We start from the raw sequence: 23,815 nt of genomic DNA, 5'->3' as shown, positions 1-23,815 counted from the left end.
GTCTGTAAGATCGCAAAAAGGACTGGTATATTTGAAAAATCAACAAAGACTAAACGGGCAGCGACAGGAATACACTGTTTAGTTGCAATATGCTTACAAAAACAGTAAACTTTCAGACAGACACACCTAAAGCCTCCACTAAATACCTAAAGCGCCATCTGCTGAGGAACGTTGTAACTAATTTTGAAAGTTAGTTTGTTTGAAAATTAACTGTTGCACCAAGCATAATGCTATAAACGGTACATATCTATCGCTGCCCATTTAGATTGTAATGATTTTTCAAATGTGTCGGTCATTTTCGGAACACCCTGTATAATGTTTTTGCATATGTTTAAGGCAATTTAGATATGTTAATGTACAGAGCATATATTTGTATGTAGTATGCAGGGTTGGCAAGTTTTTGCCTGAGGCGGAAAAAACCGTGGAAAAAACCGCGGTTTTTACCGCCCGGCAAAAATAGGTTTTTGCCAGTTTTTGCCAAAATGGCAAAAATAGATTTTGTGTTAACAACTTACGGACAGTTTTTTTTTTCCTTTTATATAAAAGTAAAAGCATGAAAAGATTTTGATAAAAGGCTTTGCCATTTTCTGTAGAGTGAGCTAGTATCACTAAAAAGTAGAGTGAATATAGAATGCGCATATTGATCAGCTTTTCTTTCTTCTTTTTAAATTCTTCTTTTGGCTATCCATTTTCCCCGTAAGTGAGAAAAAATGCCCAGTAAGTGAGAAAAATTATTTCTTTAGCAAGGAAAAGTTAATATTTTTCTATATTCAAGTAAATATTCTGTTATTAATTAAATAACCTAAAAATCTTAGTGGGATCAAAAAAAAAAAAAAAAAAATGATTAATTAAATATATATATATATATATATATATATATATAATTATAATTCAATTTTTTTATTAACTTACTAAGCTTAAGTAAACATTCTTTATTTTAGCATTGAAGGAATTGGCTCATTCTGGAAAAATTGTTTTAGCAAACATTGAAAATCTTAAGTTTTGCAATCCCAACATTTGTTTTTTATTTATTTTTCACCTTATAAATTAGAAGTAACATGGAGAGACATAACTAAAGTATTAAAGTGCATTATTTATATTATATTGTCACTATTTCTTGATTAACACTATAATGCTACTTTATTTGCAATTAGGTTTTTGCCGTTTTTCCCATTTTTGCTGGTTTTTTCCATTTTTGTCATGGTTTTTCCACTGGCTTGGCAAAAATACCTTTTTGCCGGCAAAAAACTCAACCCTGGTAGTATGTATTGAAAATTTGTGTGTAGATTATCAGTCTAGTCTATAAATTAAATACTTCTGCTGCTGTCAATCAACTATGAACTACTCCTTCATGTCCAAATATTTCTAAGTTATCAAATTAAAATAACTATTTTTATACTTACAATATGTTTCTTTAGTATAATATGTGGTATAGAGCACAATATACGTAATTTGAAAAGGTGTAGTGAAGTTTTCACATTATTTCTGTTTTAGTGTGAATCAACTAGCAAAATTGCTCAATTTCAAAGACCTGTATCTTTTTTACAAACCAAATATACAAAATAATATATATAACTTGTATAGTACTTGAACAGAACATTCAACTGGCGAAGAAATTTTTTTTTAAATTTCATCCCCTTTTGGTTTACAGGGGTCTAAAAACGTCATTTTTCGAATTTTTGAGGGGCTGCAATCTGTAAAAGGTAAACAAACAAACAACAGCAGTTACATATTCTTATTAGTATGGTTCCAGTGATTAGTTTTTGCCATATTTCATTTTATGTTTCCGTCCTCTACACGAGTTTATTTTCCTTTGAAATGATAACATTTTTACATTTGACCTTGAACTTTAACCTGTTGCCATTATTTTAATTATTAAGTTACAGCTACGTAACACAGCATGTAAGACTGTCAACTTATGCACTTTTAACATCAAAACGTTAAATTAACTGTCATAAATGTAATTCAAATAGGTTTGGCCAAAATGCAAAGGTCTAACAGTCTCATTTTTGACTAAGAAAATCACTTTTGATGACATCTAAAAAAATCAAAGGTCCTGTTTAGAGAAAAAATAAAAGAGGTTTTAAACATCTTTCATATGCAACTTTTAGGGATATGAGTTTCAAAAAAAAATAAAAATGGTGGAGTGCACACATCCATCAAACTTGTATGGATTGAGCCAGAATAGAAAATGATTAATTACATGTTAATGGAAGCACAGATGTGTCTTTATTTTCAATCACTGAAACTGAGAAAATGATTAATTACATGCCAACGGGTGCACTAATTATTTTTGTCATCTTTTTTAAACCATTGAAATTGAGCTAAACTGAATTTCTAAAAGAAAAGTTGAAATCTTTCATCATAATCACATTTGTAGTAAGATTTATTGTGTTTTTGGTAGGCGATACCATACAAATATCCTTCAGACAAAATAAGTTTTCCGCCTTCTTGCGATTGCACGGAAAAGGACAGCCATTTTTACTAGGCATAACCCTCTACTAACCAAGTGCAAATGAACCACCACATGGTGATAAGGGGATAGGGAGAGGTCAAGGGATCTTAAAGCGATAAGGAATATTTTCTCTCTTTAAGCTCAGTGATAGGGATAAATAATCCCCACCACTTTTCCCTACCTACTTAGTAGGGAAATCACTGAAGTGTGATGATACCTCAGCTGATTTCACCTGTCAATCATTTGGATGGCGAAACGGGGGAGAGGGCGAAAAGGTGGAGACACGGATTGCACATACCTGAAATAATTGTCTCCAAAAGTTTCATCTCACTCACTAGTGTGAAGCATAGCATGTTTTTACTATGAAAATTACCGAAATTTCATTGGTCAAGTTGTATGCTTTCAAAGAAATAATTTTACACTTGTATGCTTTTATTTTATTATTTAATCTTTTTTTTTTTTTTTTTTTGAGTATAAAAGGATGCTAGGTTAAAGATAGCACCACCTATTTTTATTTTGAAATATAGTTTTCCAAAGAAAGCTTTCATTTCTTTGGCAAAAGTTGAAATTGATTGAAAATAAGAAAAAAAAAAGCTGTTCTTGTCAACTACATTCAATAAAAGATCTTATTTGCATATGCTTATTTGTATTTAACAGAAGCCAAACTATGCTGTGAAAAACCCAGTAAACAATATCACACTCACAACATTGAGTGACATTCTAAACAGTCAGTCAGGGCTAGAAATGTCCCTTGGTCAAATCAGGAATAAAGGTAGCTTATATGCGGCTCAGTCCCAATTGATTTTGATAATTGGAGTTCTAATGTATTTACTTTAAATATCTTAAAATTATTAATTGTATTCCTTTTGAAAAATTTGTATCTTATCATTCTTTTATTTCTTAGTTTGGCATTATCGGACTGGTTGAAGAGGAGTGGTTGGCAACTTTAGCTACAATTGAAGCCGATGAAGTTACTTATTCAGATTTTGTTACAGAAGGGCGGAAATTAGCCATTCAGCTGAAAGATGAGGCAACTAATTATTTAAAAAACTTTAGTTAACATGTTTTAATTTTGATTTTTATCAATTAAAAGTTTGTGTACCATGAATGCAGTTAACTGATCTTAATGCATAAAATTCACCAAACCAATCAATTATAAAAAATATGTTCAGTGCCAAGATTTTTAGTCTTTTATGATGACAGAAATTTGTTTCTAATGATGTTAGATATTAGTTTCTGGTTTGTTCTCTTGATTTCATTTAATGAATTATAATAACTTTTTCTTTTCTTTCTTCTTTCTTTCTTTTTTTTTTTTTTGCTTTCTTCACATCTGATCTTTTGCTTCTGTTCTCAAAGCTGCAAACATATTTTGTTTGAGAAATTTTGAATCATGATGTTTTAAATGGTGCTAATTTGCTAGTAGGGAGTGCCTCCAGGTAGCCATCCCCCACTACGCAAATCAGCAGATTAACATACCTTTGGTTCACAGACAAGTTGGAGCATCGCATCAAAACTATAAATATTTTACACGCTCAAGTATGTCCATGTAACTGTTCTTTTTTACATTTTTGCAAATCTGCAGGAGCTTTCCCCACCACTAAAGGGGAACATTATATAACAATCTCTTCTCCTTATAACCTAAACTGCAAAATCTGATACTTCCCGACGACACTCGAGTAAGTCCCCATTTAGCATTATGGGCTCCCCTGCTATGTTGCATATGCAGTATGGCAATTGGTGCAATAATTGTGCAAATATATTTCAATATTTTAATTTTTACTTTATATCTGGCAATTTGTTTGATTTAAATTTCTTTATTAATTTTAGCTCCCCTTCTATCTAATGTTTATTGGTTGTTCTTTAACTACTTTTTTCTTCCTTTTTTTGGTGCAAAATTTACTTTGGGTTCCAGATTGGATATCATATTTTACTTGATATTTACATTAGTTTTGAGTGTTTTTGGAAATCTGGGACCATTTCTTTACTTATAATCTTTCCATCAATAAATTTGTTGCATAAATTAGGTTTAGTTAATTTGCAGTTTTTTTTTCAGCAAAACGTTGACTATGTGATTGCTTTGACTCACATGCGTACTCCAAACGACATTCGACTTGCAGAAAATGTTGATGAAATTGACCTAATTTTGGGAGGGCATGATCATGTGTATGAAATAAAAAAGGTACTTTTTAATTTGTAGAATATTTCACTTCATAACCTTGAGAGGAAAACATAATCAGAATTCACGAGCCTCCCAAAACATAAAGTCATAGAGAAAGCTCAAAATTTTTGAAACAAGCCTGCATGAAGCAAATTTTTTCTCATTCTATCACCAAATAATGATGTTTGAAAACCATGAGTGTGAGGTTGTTATAAGGCTGCAGTTACAAGGCCACTGCATACAGTGCATTGGCAAATTAAAAAGCAGGTGTGACAAACAATGTTTGTTACATGTTCTTACTGTTTGTTACATGTCTGACAATGCATCTTTTCAAGATGCGTCTTACCACTATGCCACTCCTCAGGCATCATAATGATTATAATCTAACAAAATCTAATTTTAAAAGTTAGTTCTTAATTAAATACAATTTTAGCTTTAGTAATTAAACTTTTCACAATCTTGCAAAAGTAGTCTTAACATTTTGTCTTTTCACTTAACATTGTAAAATAAATAAATAAATATATATATATATATATATATATATATATATATATATATATATATATATATATATATATATATATATATATATATATATATAGCTCATTAATCGATGTAGTAAAAAAAAGAGAAATACTGTGTTTTTTTCATTGCTAAACTTTAGCAGAAATCTGTGTTAAGTATTAAGATGAGCTAACATTTCATCCTCACAAATGTATACTATCCAAAACTGCATATTTACCACTGTATGATTATTTGTCATCTTTTTTGGAGGACATGAATCTCTCATCAGTAAAAGTTTGGCTTGAAAATTTTTTTACAAAAGAAGCTTATTACTTGCAAAATGGACTTCAGGATGGACCTTTGAGAATTATAGTATCAAAAGGCAAAACTAGAAAGCTCACCAGCCAGCCAGTTCCAAGAAAATAGTTCTTAGTTTTCGTAGTATAGTGCATATTTAGCAATTTTATCAGAATACTTCTAATGATGAGGCAACTCCAAGGCTAAAGACAGTTCAGGCAGTCAATCTTCTGTGTGGGTTTTCCTTTGTCAAATTAGTTATTAAAGTTAATTGTACTGATAAAAGTTAAACATTTCTGAAGAAAAGTTAATCCAAATATTACTTCACTTCGGCATATATTTAATAACTACTCTTTTTGGGAAGTTTTAATATTGTTTGATTATTTTTTTCTTGATCAAATAAGAATTTTTTTAAAAATAAAAATTAAAAAATTCCACTCTAATGTAACTCAGAAACATAATTATTTTAACAAAAGAAAATAGATTTTGTCACCTTGTCCAATTGCTATAAGATGAGTGTTTACAAGAGCATTTTTATTTGATAACTCCATTCAAGACAAACTTCATTTACATTTAAATGATGTTTTTCTCTTCTAGAAGTTTATGATATTACAAGCATATTGAATCATTGTACTAAAAACTGCAAATTCTAATTCGTGATAGCCATTCGATTGAGCTTAGGTTCCACCCCCCCCCCCTCTAAATACATTAAACAGCACTGTTGATAACTGTTTGCTTATTTTTCATTCAAAATTAAATATTTTGACTCAAGTTAAAAAAAAAAAAAATTGAACTTTGACATCTGGAATTCAAATTATGTTTTTCGCAATCACGAGTTGCGACAGGGCCCTACTCATGGGGGGATATTGTTTCTAGAAACAGCTTCTCTCCCTTCAAGCCTACTTCTCCTCCTGAGCGGTTACGTATGTATAGTTGTGTGTGTGTAGGCGCACGTGCGTGCATGTGCAGGCTTGTGTGTGTGCATAGACCTGTGTGTATGCACATAGGCGTGTGTGTATGTGTGTAAAGAATTGTGTGTATGTTTGTGTGTATGAGCACGCATTTGTGTAGGACATGGACGGCATCAACCAGGAGAAATGGATTCCAGGAGACATTGCTTGGTGCCGCGCCTGCTGATGCCGGTGGTGCTGGTGTGCCTGGTCCAAGCTGAAAAAGGAACCACAACATCAAGAACGGTGAAATGAAAGCAATAAGCAATCGTGATTGCTCAAAAAAAAATATATATATATATATATATTACTTTGAATTTTTGGCATCTTGAATTCAAATTATGTTTTTCGCAATCACGAGCGTGTGTATGGGAGTATGTGTTTGTGTAGGCGCATGTGTGTGTTTGTGTGGGCGCATGTGTGTGGGTGTAAGTGTATGTATGCATGTGTGTGAGTGAGAGTGTAGGCGTTCGTGTGTATGTAGGCATGTGTGTTTGTGTCTGTATGCAGGCATGAGTGTGTGTATGTGTGTGTGTAGGAGTGTGTGAAGTTGTGTGTTTGTATATGTGTGAGCGTAAGTGTATGTATGCATGCATGCGAGTGAGTGTTGTGTACGCTCGTGTGCGGGTGTAGGCGTTCTTGTGTGTGTGTATGTAGGCATGTGTGTTTGTGTCTGTGTGCAGGCATGAGTGTGTGTATGTGTGTGTGTAGGAGTGTGTGAAGTCGTGTGTTTGTATGTGTGTGAGCGTGCGTGTGTGTAGGACATGAACGCCTCCGACAAGGAGAAGCAGATAGCTCAGGACCAGGGGACAACCGCGCCGAGAGGATGGCGGGCGGTGGTGCTGCAGAGGCCCCTGGTCCAAGCTGGAAAAGGAACCGTAACATCAAGGATGGTCAAGTGAGAACAATAAGCAATCGTGATTGCTCAAAAAAAACAGAACCATGGCATGTTATTTTTTTCTTTCTAACATACAGGGTCCATTATGAAAGTAATGAGCATAATGTTATTGTGACGCGACAATAGATGGCAGCACAGTAAAACCGGCTGGGAAATGTGGTGCGGGATATGCCCTTTCAATGCATCCAGTCGTCAGTTGCTTTCGAACAGTGTGAGCGGAGATAAGTGCCTCCGCTTGAAGTATGTTTTCAACTTTTGTAACATAACGCAATGGAGCGTTCGCTTGAACAATGATACACCATAAAGTTTTGCGTGAGGTTTGGAAAAAATGCAACCGAAACATTCCAGATGCTGCAAGAAGCCTTCAAGGACGATTGCATTTCAAGATCACAGTCTGGGAAGTGGCACAAGGCATTCAAAGAGAGCCAGGAGGAGGTCGCCGACGAACCCCGTTATGGATGCCCCCCCCCCCGGTGATCCCTCACCACCTTACAGTCCCTACTTAGCTTCATGTGACTTCTTTTTGTTTCCGCGACTCGAGAGAGAGAGAGAGAGAGAGAAGAAAGGAAAACATTGGGGAACCTTGGGAAATATCCAACACCATGTTACAACGTTCCTGAGAGGCATTCCCTTGGAAGAGTTTCAGGGTGCCTTTCAGGCGTAGCAAACACGTCTCCGCAAGTGTATTGATGCAGGAGGAATGTATCTTGAAGAATATTGAACATTTGTACAAATTACGATCAATAAATATATTTTGCCAGTAAATGCTCATTACTTTCATAATGGACCCTGTAAAATAGCTTTTGTAATTATTTGAAAATATTGCTAAGTTATTATTTTTTAACCTGTCCATTTTCTCAAATAGATAAATGAAAAATACATTGTCAAAAGTGGTACAGATTTTCAACACTTCTCCCAAATAACTTTGACATTTAGCTCAAGTGTTGTTGATGTAAATATTGAAAAACATGCTGTGACTAAAGACTTCTTTCCAGATCCTTTACTTGAATTTGAACTTTTGAAATATCAAGGTGAGTGTTGTCTCTTTAATGAAATTGAATGACCATTTTAAAAGATGCTTGTCCTCAGTCTTACTATTTTAATGTACTTATATGGTTCATGTGTGTCATAATTATTAAATACAAGAAAATGTAATTTAAATATCAAAAAAAGTTAGTGGGGAAATGCACTTTTAATATCAAAAGCTAATATAACTGTATAATAGACAAAATTATAATACAGTCGGACCTCCATATATCAAAGTAGCAAATTGCCGGAAAAAAATTCGATATATAGAAATTTCGATATATAGAAACAATATATATCTTATTTTATCTTAAAAATTTCCTAAAGCATTAAAATTAAAGCTAATTTTCGTGAATGAAACCTAAATTCTAATTTATACGAGCATCGGATCAATTGAAAGTTAATTAAAAAAATAACAGAAATTATATTTTTGCGCCTTCATGCATCTTCATTCTTTGTCAATTCAACTTGATCCGCTACATTAAGGGATTTTCATTTTGACAAATCGAGAGAAAAGTAAAAAATTAATCTACGTAACTTGAATGATTTTTACTTGTGCTAAAACGACTAGGAACGATAATCAACAGACAAAAGGGATGACTTGAAACTGATTTTACAATGTTACTGGTTACAACTAAGATATTTGAAATAAACTTGAGGGAATTTAAGAATTCTAAAGCAAAACAATGACCTATCTACACACCCTTCCCTTCAACCCCAGATTCCTTATGAGTTTCGTAGCAACCTTTAGTGAACATAATTTTCTCCCCAAACCTTTATTTTTCAGGAGACAAACAGTCTAAAGAGGAAAGAAAATCTATGAATGTCTTGAAAAAAAATTCGATATATAGAAATTTTTTCAACATATAAAAACAATTTTTCTATGTAATGAACATGGAAATTTGCTGGGATTTCGAAATATAGAAAATTTCGATATGTGGAAGTTTGATATATGGAGGTTCGACTGTATTTTAAAATTCTTCTTTTAATTTATAAAATATTAGAGGACCTGACAGACGTTGTTCTGTTCAAACTTTGTAAATTGAAAAGTTGAAAAATTTCAATAAACCATCAAGTGTTTGAACCTTTTTGTTGACAAAAATAAGTGAAAAGAAAATGTTTTAAGCTACTTGGTGTTAGAATGTGAACTTGATTTATCTAATGCCCACTGAGTAGCTATTTTATTAACTATTTTTTTTTCGTGTACTTGAAAGATCTTTATAAAATTTATGATTTGTTCCTTTAGCCATACTCAAAGGATAAAAAATCGTCCTCAGATATTAAGTGTAAAAAACTTAACTATTCATCTAAAACAAACAGCAAATCCTGCTGCAATGTCCCCCATATGGAAAAATATAAAACAATCGAAAGGATATCATTTGAAAAAATGATAAAGGTAAAAACAGTTCCCTGAAATAGCGAAAACCACTCACCCCCCCCCCCCCCTCCTGATATAAAATAAACATTCTTTAACTTACATGACTAAACTCTTTAAAAACCAAAAACAATTCTTTGCAATTTAAAATATCTTGCAAAATAAACAAAAAATACATTAAATTACATTAACAGTAGCTTTAAAATGCAAACAAATAATCCCGTAACTCTGTTGTTTATAGCCAAAGTTGCCAAGCCACCACATTACTGTAATCCAACCGATCAGTGAGAGAAGGGAACTCCGGCCGATTAGCAGTCTGATCTTTTGAACAAAAACTTTTAAATCCCACTCTTTCGCTGAGCATCCTCACTTGCTATCTTTCTCTGCGTACTTGAATGATCTTCATATATTGCCTAATTTGTTCTTTCCTCCAAAGATAAAAATCTACCACTGCACTGATCTTTTGTGTACAGAACTGCCTTGTTGTAATTTATCTGGATGAAAATAAAATTTGTTTCATGTTTAAATTCCATGGTCTTTTCCTTTAATAATGTACTGATTAGTTTGATAATCCTTAAAGTATTCTTGCCATTGGTGCCAAAACTCGGATGGACTTGTGAGCCGAGAAGCAAATGTTGCTAGTTACGGTACTTTTTGTTAGTGAAAGAAACCCGATTTCGTCCAGTACTTAACTTTAAAATAGTATATCACAGGACTTAAAATCGTTGCTTTCAAGAAATTAAGGCTTCACTCTCTCATTTTAGGTTTTATATATTCTTAATCGACATATCACGGTAGAAAATTTCATTACAAAAATCAGAGCTGGCTTTCTTATTGTCCTTAGTCAACTGGTTAAATATTTATTTCAATTCTCGCTCGAGAATAGGTTAAAATAAATATTCATCATTTGGGAGATCTAACCGTCCAATATTTAGATTAATTAATTAATTAACAAAAGCGTTTCCAATTCGATCCATCGCGCTTCGAAATCATGCTTGCCACAACTTAATTACATCCAGAAAATTTTACCAAAATCAGTCCAGCCGTTTAAAAGCCTTATGGTGACGAACGTCCACACAGAAGATTTTTATATATGTATTAAAATTTGTTATTATTCTAGTTATTTTACTAGTAAAACTCGCTCAGGTAAAGGCAAAATAGGATCATCACCACAAGGGAGGATAATATTTCCAGTTTTCTCAATCTATGGCATGAAAGTGACATGTAACTTCCAACACCTTTCAAATGACCCTGATTAGTTGGCTTTAAACTCTCTCCTGAGATCTTCCTGTTTGGTGTAATTGTTTCAGTTGTTAATTTCAAATTTCACCCCCTTGTTGGATCGTTTTGAAAACTGCTGGAAATAGCATTTTCAACATGAATTTTCACTCTTTATACAACTAAATCAGTATGCGGAGTTGCAACTGCTCCTCATTTTGCGGAGTTGCTCTGCAAAAATAGCGAAACTCCGCAACTCCTCAAAGAAGTTATTTTGCTGTGCATTACCCGTTTGGTCTTAATTCTGACCAGGCTCCCCAATGATTAACTTAATTTTTTGTTATATTTTGCTAGTTTATTATGACAGGCATGTAAATATAGGAAATTAAAGATACCTTTGTTCAAAGCATTGCATAGTGTTCAAAGCTGTTTTATTATTTTAAAAATTATTTTTAGACTTGTGCTTAATATGATTACCAAAGCTCAAAAACAATTTTAGATAAGAGGTTTAATTTTTAAATACTGATTTTTATACAAAATAACGAGTTGCTCCGCAAAATTTCAAAATGCTCCTCAATTTCAATGTGCTCAAATTTCAAAATGCCAATCCAAGATTGTCAACTCTGGGTATGTACAATCTAATTTATTTATTAATGATTTTGTTGCCAAATATACAAGTTTTGATCTCTGAAACATAAAAGGTGTTGAAAAGGTATCTTCTCTACTATATTTCAGGTGCAGTCCTACGTGAAAAAACCTGCCACTAAAATTTTAGGTTGAACTGGGAATAGTCCTGTATTTAAATTTGTCAGCATAAAATTGGTATAAAATTGCTTCTAAGAAACTTGCTACCTAGATAAAGCTGAGAGAAAGCATTGTTAGGCATGAAATTAGTCAGGAGGGCAGTCAGAAGTTTGCATAATCTATGGGGGACCATTGCAAAGCTCTCCCCGCAGCTCGTGGAGGATTTAATGCATATTGTACTGTTCATCATGAGTGTATATATACACTTCTGAACATACTTAATATGGTTTAGGTTATTTGTAATTTTAATTAACCGTAGAATTTTTTTATTTACCACTTTTTTTCCACATTCTCCTAAAAATTGCATTAATTTTTTTTCTGAATATAGTGTATATGCATATATTTTTTAGCTCTAATGATGTGAAAGTTTGATTTTAACTTACTGTTCTCGTTGGATTAGATGTTGTTGAAGGTAAAATGGATGAAGTTCTTGGAGAGTTTTTAGTAGATTTAGATGGCAGATTTGCAAGCATTCGAACTCAAGAAACAAACTTAGGTAAATTTTCAAATGTTCTTTCTTCCTCATTCTTAAAGCTGTTTAATTTCAGAGAAAATTGCTCAAATGAAAAATTGTTTTATCCATTTATTTTGAACTTTTTACTTTTCTCTCAATTATATTGACAAAACAAATATCCCTTGCGGATAAAGTTGAATTGTCAAAGAATGTAGATAGTGGGAGAAGCAAGAATGAAATTTCTGATAAATTCGGTATCCCCAAAAGCATTGTGTTGAGTATTATAAAAAAAAGTGGCCCTAAGAGTAGCCCAAAGAATGCCCTAATGAAAGTATTGAACTTAACAAGAAACAAATCAAAAGCATTCAATTATGATACAGTGGAATTTTGGAAGATTTGTAGCAAATTAGCTTTACTTTTTAGGTTTTAAGAACGATTATAATAAAATAGGATCGCTTCCATGTAGCTAATTTTCTTCTGATGTAGATGGAATAAATCCTGACATAAAGGGTGTCTCAAAATTAATGCAAGATTTGAATTTGCCTCCATTTTTGCCATGAATTGTTGGCAGCCATGAAAAAAGAATAATTTGACATTTAAGAGTTTAGGGTTAGTAAAGATGAAGTGTAATGCTACCATGCAGCCAGTAAAACAATTCACTTACTGCATGAAGCATTTCCTGGTCATGTACTCTCTCGTTTCTGTGATTAGAATTGGCACCCTAGATCATGGGATTTAACATCATTAGATTTCTTCTTATGGGGCAGACCCCGAAGAGTTCCTATTTTTCCTACTTTTTTACTACTCTCCTTATTTTGCTACTTTTTCCTTTTTTTCCTACTTTTTCTTTCTTTAGTATAGCACTTCTAATTGTGCATTGATTCTTATTTTTACAATGCTGCACCAATAATTTTCTGCATGTTTCAATTTTGAAATGCAAAAGAAACAAGCGGATCCTGAGCTTTTCATTTAATGACTACCGTAATTTCTGGAAGGAACACCGTTCCGCGGCGTCTGCGTGTTTAAAAGTTAAATTTTCGTAAGTGACTTTTTTGCCATTGTGGCGTTTATAATCGACTTTCCTTTTTATCGCACCGACTTTAGTCCTACTGTTATAACGAAACAATAAAGAAATGCTGGCACATTCTGATGCAATTATATATTATTTACCCGTCAACTAGAAGCTTTAATTAAAGTAAATGGTTCAAAAAGTGCGGGAAAAGCCGAATTTCCTATTCGCCAATTTTTTGTATAGATGATTACAAGTGAAATAAAGCTCTGTTTAAACAGAAAGGCAATATAAAACCTTAAAAGGAACATAAGGAAGCAAAAAATAAAAAACTTGTACACTGTACATATTTTATTAATGTTAGTACGAAGTAAAAGCAGCAGATAACAGAAATTCGCAAAAACAGACCACTTCAAAAATAATTGCAGAAACTAACTTTTTTATTCATAAATATGATTATTGTTCATTCTAAATCAGAAACATGATTATGAATTTATAGATTTCATTTTCTTTCCTTGCAAAGAGTGTATTTGCAAAAAAAAAACCCGGCAAAACCTAGATGGGCAAAACGTTCTCGATTTTTGGAGAAAAATCGGAAATCAATTTAAATGCCAGATTCCGTTTTTATTTCTTCACATTTTTAAAAGTTGGGGAATGGAGCCACAAGCAATTATATACTGTATTTTTTAAAATTTTTAATGGGTATTTTTTATTGTGATATATCATCAATGTCAAGAAGTTGCTCATCTTTTTTTTTTTTTTTTTTGTGCTGTGTTTATGGCAATGCGGCATTTTTGAACATTTTAAATTTTTTTGACAGACTCTTAATTTTTTAGGGGTGCAGCAATTATACTGATGTGGCGTATCTACTGAAAGTTATTGAACTTAGGGCGCCTGATCAAAGGAAGGGGGGGGGAAGGAGAAAGAGATATATCAGGGTGGCGACAGATCAGGGAGATCAGGGAAAAGTCAGAGAACTTTATCACTCAGGGAAAAATCTGGGAAATATCAGGGAATTTTGAAAAAAATAACAAAAAATCAGGGAAAATTGATCAAATGATTTTTCCCCCCTTGCAAAATGAATTACTTTTGATTCCCTACGAATTTTCTGCCAATTATTTGTTTTAAAAAAGTAAAATTAATGAGTTGCGATTATACAGTGCCACATGCATCTTTTTTCCTCAAGGTCAAAGTATTCTATCTAAGGATGAGCTTCCAAAGATTGCGGCTGTGTCTATTAAGTTGTTTATTTTACCTAGCTTGAATTTTCCTTTCATGCATTCCATCAGTGCCGTATTTAAGTATGGGCTCACTGGGCTACTGTCCAAGGCGGCATGATTGGAGGGGCGGCACTTTTTCTCATATCAAAATTGTAAGAAAATCTTTCTTTCTTTTTTTTTCTTCATAAGGCCATAGGAGCGGCCACGTTTTTTCTTCTTATAATAAAATAAAATCCTTATTTATTTATTTACTTATTTAGTGATAGGATGAAGAGATGAACGTGGAGAAAGTTTAAAAAACTGGAAATGACTCAAAAAATACCAAGACCTGACCGCACCAGATTCTTTTATTTGATAGTTTATTGTTGTATCTTGTTAAGTTAATAACACGCAAATATAAGTCTACTTCTATAGAAAAGAAAGAGGAAACTCCTTCCAACGTCATAGACGTGAATGATTGAAAGCAAAACACATCAATGTAGAAAAACATCTACCCTCTAACATCGACGTTTTAACAGACACATCGATGTTTCGAAAACATAGACATAGATCTCATCCCAGAAAGTGCAATCGCTGCATCAGTTGGACTGGTATATTTCATGTAGAACAGATTGTTTATTATTATTATTTTTTTTTAGTTTATTTTAAATTGCAAATTGTTGATACATGGGCGGATTTAGGACTGAGTTCCTGGGGGGGCAGGATTTTTTTTTTAGCAACATTTTCATTGCTCCCCCTCCCCCCCACTCCTATGTTTTTGTCTTTTTCCTGTGATGCATAAGTCCATGCTCCACTCTTTTGTGTGTCGTTTTGATTAATGTGTGTTTTCATGCTGTCCTTTTTTAATTGACCTTAAGAGAGGGAGCCGGTAACAAGAGAGTGATGCAGGGCTCCCTTTTAAGTGGGAAATAGAATATCTCCAATTTTAGGGGGCCGGGGGTTTCTCCTCCGCAGGAAATTTTGTAAAATGAATATAAAATTCTGCATTTTGAAGCCTTATAGAGATTAATTGGATAGACATAGATATTGATAACTAGATTATACAGTTGTACAGTTTAGTTCAAACTTTGTAAGAAGCAGCCATTTTGAAAGAAAAAATAAACTATAGATTTCTCATTATAACAATCTTTTTTTAATTATAAGTAGAGTGCAGAAAACGAAAAGGAATAGAGGTAGTGTATCATTTTTTTTCCTGGCTTAAAAAGATCAACAATATGCATTAGAAGTAATTGGAGCCCATTTTGCTTAGGATTTTCAAAGTTTTATCTAATTATTTTCAAGGACTCTAGAATAAATAAAATAAATGAAATTACTTAACGCACTTCATTTGTACTTTCCAGTCTCTGATATTTTAATACTTGATTGTAAATTTTTACAGTCCTGTTCTAACTTTGAGAAATAGCTATTTTAAATTTAAAAAAGAAAAGTAACCATAGATTTCTCATAACAGCAACTTTTCTTCAGTTGCAAGTGGGGCAGAAAACGAAAAGAAATAGAAGTAGTGTACTGTGTATTTTTTCCCGTGCTAAACAGATAGACAATATGCAGAAGAAGTAAGATAAAAGCAATCAATACAAAAGAATTTCCAAATTACTGCATTCGGGATTGAATAACTAGCAAGATATGAAACACATGAGTCCAAAACTTTATTTCAAATAATGTTACAAACGTGAGAACCATGATTTTTACATTTTTAATACAGGATGTGGCAAGGAGCTGAATTTGATATATTTTGGCATTTCTCCCCCTCTACCATTTGTTAGACATTTTAAAATTTAAGATTTGTAGTCACACGATTTGAAATATTCAAGGTTTTCAAGCACTTAAAAATGAAATTAGTTTTTTCAAGCAATATCTATTTTTTAAGGAACGAATCATGATTTTTTTTTTTTTTTTGGGAGTTAGGGACCCACTTCAAAGCAGGGGCCCTAAGCAATAGCTTGTTTATCTCATAGGCAAATTTGGCCCTGTTTGTAATTCACTCTTACCTGCAAATTTTTGCTTGATTTTTTGTAATTTTTACGAAAATTCGTCAATTTTTACGGTTAAAGGATTTTTAAGAGCTTACCAAAATCTTTGTTAGGTTTTTATAGACTTTTATAAAATTTCAGTAAAATTTTTCAAAACTTTTGATGACTCAATTATTTAGATTTCAATAATGGCAAGAACTGACTCACTTAGACTTAGATGATTATGACTAACCTTATTTTTTAAACAGTATTTATAAAGTAAGTAAAATTGTACTCTCCTTCCAAGTAAAAAGATTCATTTAATCAGAATACTCAGATAACTGAAATTTATTCAGTTTGCGATAGTATTTATTCTCTCTCTCTCTTAAAAAAGAGAAAGAAGGAAAAAAAAAACTATGCTTTTTAGAATTTCTTAAAGGGCCAATTAATCTACTAAGAACATAAATATTATGCACAAATATACTTGAACTGTGGACACAAATCAAGTAGATCGTTCTGTTAGCGAGAATGGAGGCGGGTGGAGTTTTCTTCCCCCTTTGCTTTAGGTTCTAATTTGTCAAAATAATAGTCAATTATTATAAGTGTTGCAGCTTAATGTAAAGCTCGTTTAGCCTATATTTTCATTCACATACTTGCCCAAATGGTTTTCAGTCCAAAATAGTGAATTTAGACACGTTTTTAGCACCCCAGGGACAGCTGTTTTATTTGTATTTAATGTTCGTTTTTGTTTTTTTTTCTTTTCTTTTCTCCCGTCAGAAAAGGACATTCGCTTTTCTCTTTATTTTCATTAAACTATTAAAAAAAAGTCATGATTTTTTGTTTTAAGATTTTGGAAGATATGTTGTTACTGTATAAAGTCCTCCCAAAACCGGGGCGCATTGCCCCCTATGCCCCCCTTATAAATCCACCCATACCCTTCGGAAATATTCAAAAAATAAAAAAAAATATTTTTTTTAATTTTTGGAAGATGTGTTGTTACTACATAAAGTCCTCCCAAAACTGGGGGGGCATTGCCCCCCTCTGCCCTCCCATAAATCCGCCCATGTGTTGATAAGGCTTCAAAACTTTTCTTTTTCATTCTTTTCAAAACATAGTTCTTAATCTGTTGGGAAAATATTGATTTATTATAATGTAAGAATACGTTTTTAACAGTGTGAAAGATGAGATTTACTAACTACCAATTTTTATCAATGGATTGGTTGAACAAACAACCAATTTTATATTTACATGCCAACTGCGTATATATTTCCTTTTTATATTTCAAATCAATTTTAAATAGAAATTGCTAACTGTATAAAAGTACATTAGATTTTGCAGTATCTAAAATTTCAGAAACTTCTGTTATTGTCAAAGTTTGACATTCTTATGAATAATGTTAGAAAATAAAAATGAGTCAATAAATTAATTGAAATATCATTAAATAAAAAAGTGAATGAAGTATAATGAACAGCTTCAAGACGATAATTATTATCACTTAGAATTAGCAATTATCATTTTATGAACTTAAAATTGATTATTAATACATTTAAAATTTGATTTTAATCTAATTTCATTAAAAAATTGATTTAAATAATAAAAAAAGCGGATTTAAATTTTTAAAAAAATCTGCTTCAAGTATTAAAAAAAACATGATTTTTTTTCCAACTCTGTGTAATTCAACACCCCTATAGGATGGACAGTTTCAAACGCCCAGGGCGGCTTTACATCCAAATACGCCTCTGCATTCCATGCTACACAAAGTAAACAACCCTACAGGCAAAGAGGAAGTCGTCATTAATGACTTGACTCCCTTGCCTTTACTCATCGTCTTGAAGTAATTAGCATACTGTTATCACGATTTCAAGAAAAAATCTTTGTTTTTTGAATTAATGCTGAAAAAATCATAAAAGTTATCACTTGCCATTTTTAATTTAATTGCTAAAATTGTATTTTGACTGAAAATCAAATTTGTTTCTTTACCATGGTATTATTCGCTGTCACTTCAGACTACACAAAGGGATTTTTTTTTCGGACTTTAAAACTCTTTTATTTTAAAACCATGTACACATAAATTTTGAAATTAATATTTGTTTTTGCATTTCAATGTTTTTTAAAAAAGTAATCTAAGATTTTTTTTCGGCAACTCATGAAACCATTTGAAATTGAGTTTTGGACGTAAGTAAATATTTTTATTATTTTTTAATAGTTAAAATGCTGTATTCATTCATTAAAACCTAAGCTCAAATGACCAGTTGTTGAAAGATTTCAATTTGTTTTACATAAATATGTCTATTCTGCTGTGTGCAGGTATTGGGCAGTAACTGCACATTTTTCTTTTTTCTTTTTTGCATTTTTTTCATCTATTGTACATTACCTATATTGTACATACTCACTTATTTGGTTTCCGCTGAAAGAAGGCACAAAAAAAAAAAGACATCTAATTCCAACAATTTCCTTTTGTTACTACTGAATCCACCACACATTTCTTCAAATATCTCGAAAACTAATTTCTGCCGATACTGCCGTTCACCTGCACACGGCAGTATTATTTACGTAAGTAAAGCTACATTACTTCTATACTATAACTATCACTTGTTATTCTTGCAGCAACAATTATACTGCTTGAAAATTCAGTTCAAGATTATTTCCATTTAAATGTTTTAGTTTTATCATGATTAGATATGTCTTAAAGAGTGGTTTTAATAATTTCTTAGAATTCTTATGTTAACTGGTTCCTGGAAGTTAAGTATTTGTTTTTGATTTACTACAATATTTCTCTGTCGATAATTTAATATGCTATTTTTACCAAAAAAAGGAGAATCTTTTCAAAATATATTTTGAATTAACAGCTTAAACCGTTTTAAACACTGCATTTTATTTAAATTGCAATGCTTTCCAGGTAGGGTAAAGAAAGGGAACCATTGTAATTGGCAACGTAAATCAGGGAAATTTGGTGAACTTAATCAGGGATGAGTCAGGGAACTTTTTTTCCCAGCTCCTGTCGCCACCCTGTATATGCAGGCATTTGATGCCAGGTGCTTCCCCCTCACTCTCAGTTTCGTGAACAATTTCTGAATGAATATTTTTGTTGTATGGTGAGGATTGAGAGAAACTTCATGCCTTCCCTTTCATGCACAGAGAAACATTAATAACTGTGATTTGTCTTCGATAAAAATGTTATGATTACCATGCATGAATTTTTCCTTTTTTTTCCGTGACAAAAATTTTGGAGCAAGAAGGTAAAAAAATCATCAAACTAATGAAACAATATTCATTTTTATTGCTTGATTAAAATTAAAACTGGCCTGTCATTTTAATTTTCCCCCCGGGGATGCCTAGCGAAGGATGTATACTGAATACAAATGTTATCTGAAAACAACAAAACAAAACTGAACAAACCTGAAAACCCCACAAGCTTCTATAGTTAAGCATTAATTTTCCAAAGCCAGGGAGGGGAGAAATTGACTCCCACTGACCCCCATAAATGATGTGCCTGAAACCAAAATTTATGTTAAATGCTAAAAGTACATAACATAATACAGACCCTTTAGTTTATTTCGTTATTCATTTAGTTTAATTATTTTATTATAAACCAGTGGTACCCACACGGCTTTGCCCATAGTAGAAAATTAAAAGGTTTTTTGGTTATGTATATTTACAAGTAATGTATGGTGAATTTCTTGCCAATAGGCTTGCCCATGTTATGTTCCACATTATGATAACTTGATCATTTACTCATCCATCTTATGATAATTTTGCTCGGGAAAATGTTCTTAAAATTGGAATAGAAAAAGAACAAAATCGAAGTTTCGAAAAACTGCTTTGGGGTGCACACCCCCATGCTACAAACTAACTTAGTGTCAAAATTCATGAAAATCGGCCGAACGGTTTGGCCACTATGTGCGTTGCAGAGATTCAGACAGAGATCCAGATATGCAGACAGAGACTTTCAGATTTATTATTGGTAAAGATTTTATGTCCCATATTTAAGAACAAATTTATTTTAGTTCTGCATTTTCAGTCTTTTTCCATTTTTTTTTCAAGTTCAAACATCTGCCCCTGTTTATGCAAGAATGCATGTCAGCTGCTGATTATTTTTAACTAAAACTAATTTAATATTTGTTTTGCTTTTTGTATCATAGTTTATGACAACAGAAGCTGAAAGTGCAAGTATTTTCAAATGATAAATGGATGCTCTCGAAGGAATGTTTTCGTTTTTAACAAAACATATCTTTCACAAAAATGGTTTTATTGCACCAAAATATGAGTTTTATTATTATTATTTTGCAATCGCTACATTGCATTTTATTCTTTCACACTTAAAATTTTTATTACTGTACTGTTGAAAAGTGTTTCTTTGTTTGGATTTTATTTTCATCTTTTTGTTATTAATATCTTTGTTTCCACCAGTTTATTTTTAATACTGATGATTGTCAGCTTGTTTCTTTCGTTTTGTTTTTGCGACTCAATCTTTCATTAAATCCCTTTAATACTTCAAAGGTACTGTTTGTCTATTTTTGAGACAGTTTTAAATCAAAAATACTGTTAGTTTATTTTACATTAGAAATAAAATTTACACTAAATTTTTTATCTCTTGACGTGTGTGTACTCTTCCTATTTTTTCCTACTTTTTTAAGTGATTCTTTCCCTACTTTTTAAATTTTTGATTTCATATTTCCTATTTTTCCCCCCCAAAAAACACTTTGGGGTCTGATGGGGTTATTTAAAGTCAAAGGTCTATGTCAACAAAGTGCACAACCACCCATGCATTAATGTATTGCGATATCGAGCGCCAATAACAGTGACTGTTTGACCAGCCTTGACTATTTTTTTTTTTTTTTTTTTGAAATAATTGTTCAATAATGAGAACATGTTATTGTATCATATAATGCTCCATTTTTAATAACCCTAAACTCTCAGCTGTCAAATTACTCTTTTTTCACGGTTGCCAACCATTTGCTGCGAAAATGGCAGCAAATTCAAATCTTGAGTTAAAATTTTGGGACACCGTTTATATTGCTACTTTAATATATTGAATGGAGGTCCGAATGTAATGTAATTTTGAAATGGTCAAAATCTGATGTACCATTGCAAACTTGATTATTAATTAAATTGCATTAGATATTTCTCTTTTTATTTCATTAACATATAAAGTTTTGAATTAAAATGTACTGAATATTTTATGCATTCAATTTTGTAAGTAACATACCTAGTATGAAAATTTTGATGACTAAATTATTATTTTTTCAATCATATATTTCAGGCAATTTCGTATGTGATGTGATGTTATCTGCAACACATTCAGATGTTGCAATCTTAAACTCGGGCACATTGAGATCTGACCGTGTACATCCAAAGGGCCCTTTTAAAATGAGAGATTTAGTGACAATATTACCTATGATGGATGCATTGATGGTAATTAATATCACAGGTAATTTTAAATGTATTTTAGCATTATCATTTTTGTTGTGCTATGAATTATTTAATAGATTGAAAATAATTTTCAAATAGTTGATTTGGCTAATTTGTAATTATTTCATGGCCATATTTCTGTATCTCAGAGCCAGACTAACGTAAGTTCAAAAATGGCAATTTTCAGGTTATTACAGCTTTATATATATATATATATACATATATATATATATATATATATATATATATATATATATATATAGAATCTTATTCTGCATTGAGTCATTACAATGTAATTCTATGAAAAAAAAAATCTTTAAAGTTATTTACCAATACAGAGGAGTGTGATCCCCACCCTTTATGCAGCAGGAGAAAGTTTTTGTGCTATCCTGCAAAGTAGCAGTTACGTCAGTCTGGCTTTAAGATGCAGATTTATGTTCACTATTTTAACTGCCTTGTATGTTACCTTTTCAGTAGGCTTGTGTATTTGAGAAATAGAGTTGAATTTGATTTCATATCTCAAAAATCAAAATGTGTTTCAGTAAAGTGTATTCATTAACTTTTGCTTAGTTTTACTTTTCAAGCACAAAGGTATTCATTTTGTTTTACAATTATCATTATTTAAAAGTAATATCATTGTTAGATAGCAAATGTTTTCCATCTTAGGTATTTACAGGGGTCCCATTCCCTTCAGAAATTTTGAAATGCGATTACTTCATTTCAGTAAGATCAACAGCCACTAGAGAAAAGAACCTATGGACTGCCTCTCAAAAGAAAAGTTCCTTCTCTCCATTGGAACAAATTTGTTGTTTTTATTGCAATGGCCATAAAGTCCCATTATTTTTCTTCTTGTTAATGCAGTCAAATATCCAAATAACACCCACATCACTTTCTACATCAGAAACTAACATTAAACATTTAGTACTTTAAAACTTTTAATAGTGTACAGAAATTTATTTGTTGTAGTTATGTAAAACATAAATGTGCAATTTTTATGTAAATAAAAAGTTTTTCATTCGTTTTCAATAATTTAATTTAATTTATTACGTAAAATTATACATTACTCTTTAAATTATATACTTGAGTAGAAATTGGTGTAAATAAACTTGAATAAAAAAAATCTATAAATTAATGTATACATATGGTCGTTTCACAAATGCAAAAAATAAAAGAACTATTTTTTAATATCAGGAGAGCAGTTGTACAGAGCACTAGAAAATGGTGTTTCCCAATATCCAAGGCTTGAAGGCAGATTCCCTCAAGTGTCTGGTATCTGTTTTGCTTTCGACCCTTCTAAACCATCCGGACAAAGAATAGATCCCAACTACATTAAAATTGGTGATGAATATTTAGATTTCAGTCAGGTATAACTATTGTCTTGTCTCATAAACAGTTTTAAAAGTAAAGCTTATACACTTATCTGTAATAAACGATTTTAGTTCACTATTAGTGTCTTTTTTTTCCTGTTTGTAAAGTAATTTTTGCTTAGAAATAATATGAAAATGTAAACTTAACAAAAAGCATTATTCCGATTTGCTTTGTTGCTATTTTTAGTTCAATTTCAGTCTTTGAATTTAACTGGATTACATTTTTACTTCTACCTTTTCTACGGCAGTTTATGCAAGAGCATTATATTAGGCTCAATATGCCTCCAGAATTAGCTAGGACAGTCCTGAGTTTTAGTGCTGTCCTAGGTAGTGTGGGGGTTGCAAAAATATCCAGGGTTTTGAGAATTTTATAACAAGCAATTTTTTTTGTTTTTAAAATTTTGGACTTACATGCATGTTGAACTGAAATTGTATGGTCTAATTTAAAAGAGAATGTACTAGTTGCTAATGAAAGTACAAAATATCCCATAAATATTGAAGATCTAATTTGATGAAACATTGTTGAACCACAAATTTGAAGAAAGATCGGTTGTGGTTTACTTTCTGAAACAGTGCCAAATACAATTGAAGATATGTTAATTAGTAAGCAAGGGCGCCCATATAGGGGGGCAAGAGGGGGCTCGAGCCCTCCCCCTTAAAAATTAGAACTTCCTTGCTTTTAGTACTTTTTTCTTTGCAAAAATGTAAACACATTTCTT

The 23,815-nt window shown here is 31.9% G+C and overlaps 1 protein-coding gene across 2 annotated transcripts in view; it reads left to right on the top strand.

The window, feature by feature from the left end:
* Positions 1 to 23,815, top strand: part of LOC129232524 (trifunctional nucleotide phosphoesterase protein YfkN-like) — a 69,689-nt gene that overhangs the window by 24,542 nt on the left and 21,332 nt on the right. For both annotated transcript variants that reach the window (XM_054866671.1, XM_054866666.1), the window contains exons 5-10: positions 3,360 to 3,485; positions 4,509 to 4,634; positions 8,128 to 8,293; positions 12,086 to 12,181; positions 21,581 to 21,748; positions 22,921 to 23,093. In XM_054866671.1, the coding sequence (XP_054722646.1) occupies positions 3,360 to 3,485; positions 4,509 to 4,634; positions 8,128 to 8,293; positions 12,086 to 12,181; positions 21,581 to 21,748; positions 22,921 to 23,093 (855 nt within the window). The remainder of the gene's footprint in view (positions 1 to 3,359; positions 3,486 to 4,508; positions 4,635 to 8,127; positions 8,294 to 12,085; positions 12,182 to 21,580; positions 21,749 to 22,920; positions 23,094 to 23,815) is intronic.

This window comes from Uloborus diversus, chromosome 1 (genome assembly GCF_026930045.1).
Source record: "Uloborus diversus isolate 005 chromosome 1, Udiv.v.3.1, whole genome shotgun sequence".
NCBI classification, from domain to species: domain Eukaryota; kingdom Metazoa; phylum Arthropoda; class Arachnida; order Araneae; family Uloboridae; genus Uloborus; species Uloborus diversus.
The sequence above is the reverse complement of the archived record's forward strand: the minus strand, read 5'-3'. Positions and strand labels throughout refer to the sequence as shown.